This window comes from Balaenoptera acutorostrata, chromosome 6, assembly GCF_949987535.1.
Source record: "Balaenoptera acutorostrata chromosome 6, mBalAcu1.1, whole genome shotgun sequence".
NCBI classification, from domain to species: domain Eukaryota; kingdom Metazoa; phylum Chordata; class Mammalia; order Artiodactyla; family Balaenopteridae; genus Balaenoptera; species Balaenoptera acutorostrata.
In genome coordinates, this window is record NC_080069.1 from 22,972,317 (window position 1) to 22,985,087 (window position 12,771).

Consider the following 12,771-nt stretch of genomic DNA (forward strand, 5'->3'; position numbering starts at 1 on the left):
AGGCTGTTGCAATGTCATACTGGTCTCTGCTGCCACAGGCTCGCCCCACATTCCATACCCCTCTGCCCCCTGGCCTGAGTGAGCCAGAGCCCCCTAATCAGCTGCTACTTTAACCCTGTCCTGTCTGGGTGGGGAACAGATGCCCTCAGGTGACCTACATGCAGAGTCAGGGCCAAATCCAAAGCTGAACCCCAGGAGCTGTGCGAACAAAGAAGAGAAAGGAAAATTTCTCCCAGCAGCCTCAGGAGCAGCGGATTGTATCTCCACAATCAAGTTGATGTAAACTACATCTGTGGAATACCTGAATACACAACAAATCATCCCCAAATTGAGGCGGTGGACTTTGGGAGCAACTGTAGACTTGGGGTTTGCTTTCTGCATCTAATTTGTTCCTGGCTTTATGTTTATCTTAGTTTAGTATTTAGAGTTTATTATCATTGGTAGATTTGTTTACTGATTTGGTTGCTCTTTTCCTCCTTTTTTTTTATGTATAGATATATATTTTTTTCCTTTTTCTCTTTTGGTGAGTGTGTATGTGTATGCTTCTTTGTGTGATTTTGTCTGTATAGCTTTGCTTTTATCATATGTCCTAGGGTCCCATCTGTCCGTTTTTTTTGTTTGTTTTTTTGGTTTTTTAGTATAGTTTTCAGCGCTTGTTATGTTTGGTAGATTTGATTTTTGGTTTGGTTGCTCTCTCATTTCTTTCTTTCTTTTTTTTATTACGTTTTAATTTTTTTATTTTTAATAATATTTATTTTTTATTTTAATAACTTTAAAAATTTTTATTTTATTTTTCTTTCTTTCTTTTTTTGTCCCTTTTCTTCTGAGCCATGTGACTCACAGGGTCTTGGTGCTCCGGCCGGGTGTCAGGCCTGTGCCTCTGAGGTGGGAGAGCCGAGTTCAGGACATTGGTCCACCAGAGACCTCCTGGCTCCACATAATATCAAACAGTGAAAGCTCTCCCAGAGATCTCCATCTCGACGCTAAGACTCAGCTCCACTCAAAGACCAGCAAGCTACAGTGCTGGACACCGTATGCCAAACAACTAGCAAGACAGGAACACAACCCCACCCATTAGGAGAGAGGCTGCCTAAAATCATAATAAGGACATAGACATGCCAAAACAGACCACTGGACGTGGTCCTGCCCACCAGAAAGAACACAGGCACTAGTCCCCTCCACCAGGAATCCTACACAACCCACTGAAACAACCTTAGCCATTGCGGGCAGACACCAAAAACAATGGGAACTACGAACCTGCAGCCTGCGAAAAGGAGACACCAAACACAGAAAGTTAAGCAAAATGAGAACACAGAGAAGCAAACAGCAGATGAAGGAGCAAGGTAAAAACCCACCAGACCAAACAAATGAGGAAATAGGCAGTCTACCTGAAACAGAATTCAGAGTAATGATAGTAAGGATGATCCAAAATCTTGGAAATAGAATGTTGAAATTACAAGAAACGTTTAACAAGGACCTAGAAGAACTGAAGAGCAAACAAACAATGATGAACAACACAATAAATGAAATTAAATATTCTCTAGAAGGAATCAATAGCAGAGTAACTGAGGCAGAAGAACGGATAAGTGACCTGGAAGATAAAATAGTGGAAATAACTACCGCAGAGCAGAATAAAGAAAAAAGAATGACAAGAATTGAAGACAGTCTTAGAGACCTCTGGGATAACATTAAATGCACCAACATTTGAATTATGGGGGTCCCAGAAGAAGAAGAGAAAAAGAAAGGGACTGAGAAAATATTTGAAGAGATTATAGTTGAAAACTTCCCTCATATGGGAAAGGAAATAGTCAATCAAGTCCAGGAAGCACAGAGAGTCCCATACAGGATAAATCCAAGGAGAAACGCAGCAAGACACATATTAATCAAACTATCAAAAATTAAATACAAAGGAAAAAAATTAAAAGCAGAAAGGGAAAAACAACAAATAACATACAAGGGAATCCCCTAAGGTTAACAGCTGATCTTTCAGCAGAAACTCTGCAAGCCAGAAGGGAGTGGCAGGACATATTTAAAGTGATGAAAGGGAAAACCTACAGCCAAGATTACCCTACCCAGCAAGGATCTCATTCAAATTCGATGGAGAAATTAAAACCTTTACAGGCAAGCAAAAGCTAAGCTAATTCAGCACCACCAAACCAGCTTTACAACCAATGGTAAAGGAACTTCTCTAGGCAGGAAACACAAGAGAAGGAAAAGACCTATGATAACAAACCCAAAACAATTAAGAAAGTGGTAAGAGGGACATACATATTGATAATTACCTTAAATGTAAATGGATTAAATGCTCCCACCAAAAGACATAGACTGGCTGCATGGATACAAACACAAGACCCATACATATGATGTCTACAAGAGACCCACTTCAGACCTAGGGACACATACAGACTGAAAGTGAGGGGGTGGAAAAAGATATCTTTCTCCTCACAATAGGGTCACCTTATTTTTGATAAAGGAGGCAAGAATATACAATAGGGAAAAGACAGCCTCTTCAATAAGTGGTGCTGGGAAGACTGGACAGCTACAGGTAAAAGAATGAAATTAGAACACTCCCTAACACCATATACAAAAATAAACTCAAAATGGATTAAAGACCTAAATGTAAGGCCAGAAAGTATAAAAGTCTTAGAGGAAAACATAGGCAGAACACTCTTTGACATGAATCCCAGCAAGATCCTTTTTGACCCATCTCCTAGAGAAATGGAAATAAAAACAAAAATAAACAAATGGGACCTTATTAAACTAAAAGCTTTTGCACAGCAAAGGAAACCGTAAACAAGACAAAAAGACAACCCTCAGAACAGAAGAAAATATTTGCAAATGAAGCAACTGGCAAAGGATTAATCTCCAAAATATACAAGCAGCTCACGCAGCTCAGTATCAGAAAAACCAACAACCCAATCCAAAAATGGGCAGAAGACCTAAATAGACATTTCTCCAAAGAAGATATACAGATTGCCCACAGACACATGAAAGAATGCTGAACATCACTAATCATTGGAGAGATGCAAATCAACACTACAATGAGGTATCACCTCACACCAGTGAGAATGGCCATCATCAAAAAATCTGTAAACAATAAATGCTGGAGAGGGTGTGGAGAAAAGGGAACTCTCTTGCACTGTTGGTGGGAATGTAAATTGATACAGCCACTATGGAGAACAGTATGAAGGTTCCTTAAAAAACTAATAATAGAACTACCATATGACCTAGCAATCCCACTACGGTGCATATACCCTGAGAAAACCATAATTCAAAAATAGTCATGTACCACAATGTTCATTGCAGCTCTATTTACAATAACCAGGACATGGAAGCAACCTAAGTGTCCATCAACAAATGAATGGATAAAGAAGATGTGGCACATATATACAATGGAATATTACTCAGCCATAAAAAGAAATGAAATTGAGTTATTTGTAGTGAGGTGGATGGAGTTAGAGTCTGTCATACAGAGTGAAGCAAGTCAGAAAGAGAAGAGCAAATACTGTATGCTAGCACACATATACGGAATCTAAAAAAAACACAAAACAAAAAATTGTTCTGAGGAATCTAGGACCAGGACAGGAATAAAAGTGTAGCCGTAGAGAATGGAATTGAGGACACGGGGAGGGGGAAGGGTAAGGTGGGACGAAGTGAGAGAGTGGCATGGACATATATACACTGCCAAATGTAAAATAGATAGCTGGTGGGAAGCAGCCACATAACACAGGGAGATCAGCTCGGTGTTTTGTGACCACATATGGGAGTGCGATAGGGATGGTGGAAGGGAGATGCAAGAGGGAGAGGATATGGGGATATATGTATACATATAGCTGATTCACTTTGTTATACAGCAGAAACTAACACAACATTGTAAAGCAGTTATACTCCAATAAAGATGTTAAAAAAAAAAGTAACTTTTTAGCAAACAGCATTGACAAGAACAATGAGTCTGCTTATAATGAGGCTTTTAATGAAGATGTTAACACCCCCTCCCCACCACTGTGCTTCTGATGTCTGAGAATCTGCCCAAATCAGAAGAGCCAAAGCGCAGCACTGGGCTGTTTCTCACCCTGTTAGCAAGGCTTGCTGTTTTCTCCACAACACTAGGCCAGACTTTTAGAATCATTCTAAGAGTTTGGTGATGAGCACATTTCATCATGCAGTTGGATGTCCTGTGTTGGCCTGTGTTGTCTTTGGTTTGTTCTTACAGATGTGTCCAATTGCTAGGAGCCATGTGAAGACTGGACAAACTTTTGTTATTGTGCAGCTTCACAGCTCATTTCATCTCAATCATCTGCTTGAGCATCCTGTAGACAGCAGGAGCTAGCAGCAACCTCAGGTACCACTTATGCCCCAATTCTCTTATGTGACACATGAGGAAGCTTAGATGTACCCAAGGTCTAGCACCCAGGTGGTGGGAGAGCCTGAAGGAGAGTCTAGCCCCCTGACCTGCGTACCACATGCACCCCTACCCTCAGCCATTTCCTCAAAGCCTCATTACCCTAGCATTCCATACATGATGCCTCTCTTTTCTTGGGCATTCTGGGAAGCTCCTGTGTAAGATTGATGGAGTACATGTATGTGGGCCCTGCATTGGCCTTAGGGTTCTGATGAAATTGGCTCTGACCATGGCCTGATTTACATCATCAGACCTCATGTCCCTAATGAGCAGTATTTGGGGTTGTGTGGACACACTGATTTTACAGCCCTTTTGCTGCCTCTCTGTGTTCTCTACAGCAGAATGCTTATCTACAGAGCCCCAGGCTAATAGTTGGTAGTCAGAGTTCTGGGCTGAAAGTTAGCAACATCCTATAATGTCAGATGCCATTATTTTTAAAATGCACAAGACCTTCTCTAATTGCAGATGGAACTCAAACTTTCTGGACCTCTGTGAAAAATAGGCTCAAGCTTAGGACATAACTGACTCCTGTTTTGCATAGTTATTTACTTGGAAAGACAAGCAAGTTTTCCGAAGGCATTAGAAATAGAATTACCCTTAACTGTTGGAAATTATGTTTTTGATTTCATTTTGCCTAGAACATTTCAGTCATCCATGTACTCAGCTCAGCTTTTATGGAAGCAATTTGCAGTTGTGAAACAGATTGTCCAGAAGAGGGGGCCAAAAACTCAAAAGATGCAAAAAGATTCATTGAAACAATATTTAAAAGAATAGAAGGGTCCTTTGTGAAGCCCAGAGCTCTTTCATCTGCCCTGTGCAGCTTCCTTGTGGTGAAAGAAACTACAGTTCCACTGAGGGGGCTGAATGGTGTGCTGGCCTCCAAAAAGAGTGCAGAGTTGTTTTGGAAAGAGACCTGCTGGCAGCTGAACAAGTGCACTTGCCCGTGAACCTCACACTAAGAACAACAGTAGATGTAATTTTGTACAGCTTACCCTTAAGTGGAATTTTGGAGGTAGGATTATGTTCACTGACAGATTATAGCTTTAGAGAAATTTTTACATTAATTTTGGTTAGAATTTGTATTGACAGCAGCTTCTAACATTTTAATTATGTACTTTTTCTGCTCCTAGGACTCTCAAGCAAGGAGCTTGTATCTGTGCCCACATAAAGATGCACTGACATCATAACAATTTAAAAGATAACCCATGATAACTAGATTGTCAAAAAAGAATCTATTTTTAGGGGAAATAAGAATCTCACGATTTAACTAACTTTAATTTTGGTGTATTCTCTGAGAATTTCCGAATTATAGCACATTTATTCCTTATAAATAAATTTATTGATTTTCTGTCTATGTTTGTATAGCCACAGCTTCAAATGATTACTCTGCAAAATCGAAAACAGTTCTTGGGTTTCTCTTTACCTTGTAAAATCAAACTTTGAGGAACTTATTTTTACAGATTCCTCAGGCTTTTACATTTTATTTTAATCTATCCATTTTAGACCAGAGACAGGTTGAATGCATTTTAATTAAGAAAATGTTTTCTAGAATAAGAATTACCAGTATTTATTTAGTGCTCTCTATGTTCCAGACACAATCTGTGGTCTCTAATCTTCAGAACAAGTCTAAGACAGCCTTATTAACCCATTAACCTCATTTTCCCCATTTACCCACCTCATACACGTATAACCTGAATGTAAGTAATGTCTACTGATGAACCCCAAAGCCCATGCCTGTAACCACCATGTGCATGTTTAAATTATTTGAGAAAGCTGTGGTTATAAATCTTCAGATAATTTAAAACAAATTATAATTTAAACATTTTCTATTGATTTACCTTTCAATTGTTTAGATATTCCAGAGGAGGAGTATATCTGACACCCACCCCCATTTCACAGGAAACCACAGTTCTTGGCACAGAAGCTTTAAATTGGATAAATTGATACCCTACCTTGTGTCAGCAGTTTTCCCTCTAGATTTAATAAGTAAAGACATGAGACTATTGCCGTGTGCCCTCGCACGTGCCAGGCTCTGAACGTCACACACATGGTCACTGGTATTGGTATTTTCTAACAAGTAACCAAATCTATGGAGGTAACACAAGTGTATTTCTTGCACCTATTTCAGACTGTAACCATTGAAGTGGCCAAGTTACTTGACATTCCTGGTACTTCTTTTCCAAAGGGTCACTCATGGATCTGGGCTCTTTATGTAAAGAAAAATAATATATATAATTTCCCCTCTTTCTGACTGCTGTCTTACAGTCTCAGCCAATGAAAACCAGTGTGCAAGCCATTGCAAACTTGGCCTGAGTATAAATGTAGCTCATTGCGATTGTTCTCTGCTCCTGAGCCCCCCATGGCTGTTTCTGATGTTGAAAGTGTTCTCTAATGTGTGATGTTTACTCCACGCTAACCTTCCTTTTTGCAATGCATTTGTGTTCTGAAGAACAGTTGACACCTGTAAGGGCTGACAGAAGTGCCACAAAGGAAGTATTGGGGGATTTGATAGGGTATGAAGATCAACAGGCATTTAGGGACTGGTACCTGGGAGGACTGGGCAGCATGTTTTGGACTAGGACCAGGAAGACACTAGGATAGGAAGCATGGTGTGATTCCAGAGGATCTGAGAGTTTGGAATAGCCATCGTCAACATCCCTAGGGGAGTCATGCTCTAACACTGGGACTGAGCTAGTTAGCATATCTCACTCAAGTAGACATCCCCATATGCTAAAAGTGGTTTGCTGTGTATACTGTGTGCACCATCTAACATAGCTTCAGACACAGGGGACAGAAAGTTCTGGTAAAACAGTGGTAGTGAGTGGTCATCACCCATGTTATAGTGATCCTGGAAAGTCATCTGTCCTGTCACTGTGGAGAATAGAATGAACAAATTAACTCCTCCAATAGGGCTGGGCTTGTGATGGGCAAAATGTGTAGAATTGACAGTTTGGGGACAGCCTTTTCTTTGTCCAGTGTCTCTTCCTCAAGCTGAAGGATGAATGAGATTTGTTGGGTGCCAATGGCCACTGCTCTTCAGCGTAAAGTGTGGTATTCCTTCTCCTCAAAATGGGCTTGTCTTTTGCATTCTGTCACAGAAGATTGCATTGGTCACTCAATGTTAGTTCTTAGAGATTTAAAGATAGTTCCAAAATAATTATAGCAGGTGACAGCTGTTGTCTGATGCACTGTCACTGGCCGATCTGCTTGCCAGATACTTATGAGTCTCAGATGATGGTTGCCTGACTCTCCAGATTTAATTCCTGGGTTGTTTTGGATTTGTCTGCGTTCTGGGGTGTGTGTAGGCATGTGTGCTGCCTGGTGAATCTGAGTGGTCCTCACTGTGGCTACTGTATACTTGAGCCTGATTCAGAGCAGAGCCAGGGAGGCTAGAGGGCTGTCAGGGGAAGGGCTCCAAAGTGGCACGGGCATGGTTTTCTGGTCAGTAATTATAGAGAATCACAGTTAGTAACTATTTTTTTTTTCCGGTGTCTTTGCCTAAAAACAAGTTTCGCATTTTGCATTTATTATTATTATTTTTAAATCCAAGCTGCTCCAGGACTCTTACCTTAGGTAGCTTCTCCAATTTTTATCAATTTGTATTTAGGTAGAAGTCGCTTAGCAAAAAAATCACTGCCCAGTGCAGCGCTTATATTTAAGAAAAGTTGAGAACTTGCCTAGAATACTGTTTACTTTCCTCCTCTTTTCTTCTTACCCTGTGGGAGTCAGTTTCCATGTCCAAAGTGTTTTGCTTTAAATTCTTTTATGTTTTTAAATTGTGTGAGTTTTTTTTTTCTTTTAGTCAGTGAAATTCGAATTATTTCCCTAATGCTTACTTCATATTTAAAACATACTGTTTCAGGTGGTAAGTGTGACGTTTTGCTCTTAGCCTGCGCACACGGTTCAATACATTCTGAATCATTTTCTTTATAAAGTGAGACTGGGTCAGTTTCTGTCACGGAACCAGAGTGAGAGTCTTCTATTCTGGCAATTGCTTGTCGTTCCACAAGTTATCCTCAGACCCCATTCTTTGGAAATCACAGCATTTCCTTCTCAGGAACCTTCTCCTTCTCGTACACCTGGCCAGCTCCTGCTCCCCCTTTCATGTCTCAGCACAGGCGTCACCTCCCCTGGGAAGCCCTCCCTGCCTCCACCCCGTGCTTGGCTCCTTCTCACCCCTCTGTCTCTCACTCTGGCACACATCCCATCGTCCCAGTCACTTTGACCCAGGCCTGACTCTGTGGCTCTCTCCAGGTGATGTGGCCCCAGGGGACAAAGCTTTGTCCTTCTGTCCTCCTGCCCAGTCCAGGGCCCAGCACACAATAGAGAACAGTTGTCTTGGAACGAGTGGGCTGAGTGATGGAGAGGAGGTCTTGAGAGATCTCTGGTACCCAGAGAAATCTCACTCCTTGGCCAGGCTCAGACTTGCTTTGTGCCTTCCCCAGGGTGTGGTGTTTGATTCTCTCAGCCACATTCTCCTCAGCCTAGCCTTCAAAACTCTCTTTCATCTCAACTACGATGCCTACTTCTCATGCATCCTCTATTCCAACCAGGCCATTTTCCTCACTATTACATGAACAAGATATATTTTCGCTTTCCTCCAGGTCTTTGCATATGTTGTTCCTTTTCACAGGAAGTCAATCCTTTTCTCGGATGGCAAACCATTTTTTAAAGACTTCTGAAGTTTAGAATACATTTATATTTACAGAAAAGTTACAAAGATAGTACCAAGTATAGCCATATACCCTTCATTCAGTTTCTCCTAATGTTAGTGACCACAGTCCATTTTTGCCAAAATTAAGACAATAATAATACAACACTGTTAACTAAAATGTGGACTTTGTTCGAATTCCATCAGTTTTTCCACTAGTGCACTTTTCTGTTCTCGTTTGCAATCCAGCATAGAACATCGCATTTAGTTCTCATATAACTCCTTTGTTTCCTCTGATCTGTGGCAGTTTCTCGCTGCTGATGACCTTGAGAAGTACTGGTCAGGTATGCTATAGAGATTCCCTTAATTCGGGTTTGTTTTATGTTTTCTCGTGATTGGACCGAGGTTATACATTTTGGGGAAGACTACTACACATGTAAAGGACCCTGTATATTGCATCATCTTAGGGGGTACATGATAATAAGATGTCACTGGTGATGTTTTCCTTGATCACCTGGCCAGAGTAGTGTTTTCCAGGTTTATCCATGGTAAAGTTTTTTTTTTTTTCCCTCCTTCTGTTTTGTTCCATTCTGTTCTTTGGGAGCAAGTTGCTAAATCAGCTTATACTCAAGGAGGGGGGAGGTGGTGGTGGGAGGAATTAAGCATCACCTCCTAGAGGAGGTAGAATGCGTACTTTGTAATATTGTTCTGTTCTTCTCATTTCATTCCTGTATAGTTTTCGATGATTTCTTAGTGGTTACCATTAACATACATATTTATGTTACAATTAACATACTATACTTATAACAATCTAATTTGAAGTGATGTCAATTTAGCTTCAATACGATACAAAATCTCTGAACCTATATAAATAGTTGTGTCTCCTCCTTTATGAAGTTATTGTCTAAAATTACATTTTTATACATTGTGTACTGATTAAGACAGATGTATAATTATTGTTTTATGCATTTAAAAATCATATAGGAAATAAAATGAAGAGTTATAAACCAAAAATATAATCATATTGACATTTATATTTACCTATGTAATTACTTCACCAGAGTTCTTTATTTCTTTGTATGGTCTTAAGTTACTGTCCAGTGTCTTTTCATTTCAGCCTGAAGAGCTCCCTTTAGCATTTCTTGTAGGGAGGTGAGCAAACAGCAATGCCCCCAGCATTTGTTTGTGTAGGAATGTTTTAATTTCTTCTTCATTTTTGAAGGACAGTTTTGTCAGATATAGCGTTTTTGGTTGACAAGGCTCTCAGAGGACAATCCCAACATTGGGGGATAAAGTCAGAATTGGAATGATCTGAAATCAGCAATAGACCATCTCTAAAAAGAAAGGACCCAAGAGAGGTTTTATAGATGAGTTGTTGAGTAGTTTCCCTAGTATCTGCCCAGGACTTTTCAGAATGCTGCCAAGTCCAATCAAAGACCAGGGAGTATCTTCCTGGGAGACATACACATTCATTCCATCACTTAGCTCTTCCTTTCTACTACTACTCTTGCTACCACCTTTTTAAGTTGCCCCTTTAAATTACATTAAATTTTCATTTCATTTCCTTTCAGTTCATTGTAATTTTTTTTCCCCAAATACTATTGTTTATCATTTAATCAATATAAAATATTACCCATGAGAATTTTACATTTTTTCCACATACTTAGTGAAATCCGCTGTGTATTTCACACTTACAACACATCTCAATTTGGAGAAGCTCTATTTCAAGTGCTCACTAGCCATGTGTGGCTACCATATTGAATATCACATGTCTAATGCCATTGTAATTTTTGATTCATTATGTGGTTGGTTACTGTAAACCTTTGGCTGCTCTCCAGGGTTCTGACAAAGTTGATTCTGACAGTTTTTCTTGGTTGTTTTATGTTTCTGTGGAGGGATGGGCCCTTAAAGCTAACTCCACCATTTTCACAGATATCCTCATGTGTTTTGTTCCTCTGCTATTATGTGCATACAGATTTAGGATTATTTTGTGTCTTCTTGGAAAACTGACCTCTTTATCCCTGATTATCTTTGTTCTGGACTCTACTTTGTTTCAAACTAATATGTCTACACCAGCTTTCTTTTTATCAGTGTTCTCATGGTATATATTTCTCACTCCTTTTACTTTTTAACCTTCCTAAGTTGCTTTTTTATTTTATCTGATTATCTTTAACGTGTGGGTGTGGATCACATTTAAAGTTATTATTAACATAGTGGAATTAAAATTTACCCTCTTGCTAGCTGTTTTCTATTTGTTCTATTTCCCCATTACTTTCTCCTTTTATGCTTGCTCTGACTTTAATTGGGCATTTTAAAATATTTCCATTTATCTCATAATTTATAACTTCTTTGAAAAATATTTTGCATTGTTGCCTTAGGATTTTAAATACGCGTTTTAAAGTATTCTACATCCACCTTCACCTAATGTCATATGACTTTTCATGTTGTGTAAAGACCTTATAACAGTATACTCTAAATTCATGCCTCCTATCCTTTGTGTCATATAATTCACTTTTACATATACTATAAAAATCTAATACATTCTTATAATTATTATTTTATACAAGCAACTATCAAGTAGAACAATTAAAAATAAAAAAATTATATATTCTCTCCATTTATTCCATTTGCAATGGTCTTTATTTTTTTTCTCTAGATCCAAATTCTTTTTTTTTTAAACAAATAATATGCTATCTAAAGAACTTCCACTAACATTACTTGTAGGTTAGATACACTGGGAATTAAATCCTTCAGTTTTTGTTTGTTTGAGAATGTATGATTATTTTTTTCTTCTTCATTTTTGGAGGATATTCTCTTCAAATTATGGAGAGATTTATATATAGATTTATAGGTTGACATTTTTTTTTTCTTTCATTATCCTAAAGATGCCACTTTATTTTCTTCCCTCACTGATTTCTGACGAGAAGTCTGCTGTAATTATTTCTTTGTTCCTTTGTAGGCGATGTGTTTTTGCCCTCTCTGTCTACCCTTTTCTCTTTGCCTTTGTTTTTCAGTAGTTTAAGTATGATATGCATAGGTCTGTTTGTTTGTTCTTGTATTTATGCTGCTTGGTTTTCTCTGAGCTTCTTTGACCTGTGGGTATGTGTCTGAGTTCTCTACCTCTTTCATTAACTTAATCTCCATGTCCATAAAATTGAAATGATCTTCTTGTATTGTAAGGCAGGGAGCCCCAAATTTTTATTTTTTTCAGAAATGTCTTTTCTTTATCCTTCCAACTAAAATTTAAAATATGTTTGTTGAAGTATTTGGAAAATGTTATTGAGACTTGTATTGAAATTGCATTGAACATACCAAGAAATTGGAAGGATAAATATCTATCTATCTACCTACTAAATATATATATATATATACATATACTCAATACTGAGTCTTCTTATCCATAGACATAATATCTGTTTTCAGTAGTTTAGGTTTTATTTAGTGTTTTCCAAAGAAAGTTTTATAATTTACTTCATAAACTTATTGTACTCTTAAAATTATATTTATTCCTGAGCATCTTATTATTTGTATCATATTAGATAATATTCTCATTTTTCCTTGTTAAAATGCAATTGTATTATTTATTAACCTCAATCTTGATAGTATCTCTTTTTAAATTTAATAATTTGTTGTTAGTTTCTATGGAGTTAACTATATAATATTAAAATCTGTGAATGAAGTAGTTTGTCCAAACCACATATTTCTTCGTTTTGTGTTT

The 12,771-nt window shown here is 38.4% G+C and overlaps 1 protein-coding gene across 1 annotated transcript in view; it reads left to right on the top strand.

The window, feature by feature from the left end:
* LOC130708395 (serine/threonine-protein kinase MRCK alpha-like) overlaps nt 1–3,410 on the top strand; it is a 76,132-nt gene extending 72,722 nt beyond the window's left edge. Inside the window, exon 9 of the mRNA XM_057548331.1 lies at nt 829–3,410. Within this exon, the coding sequence (XP_057404314.1) occupies nt 829–1,078 (250 nt within the window). The 3' untranslated portion in view covers nt 1,079–3,410. The remainder of the gene's footprint in view (nt 1–828) is intronic.
* Nucleotides 3,411–12,771: the final 9,361 nt, after the last annotated feature.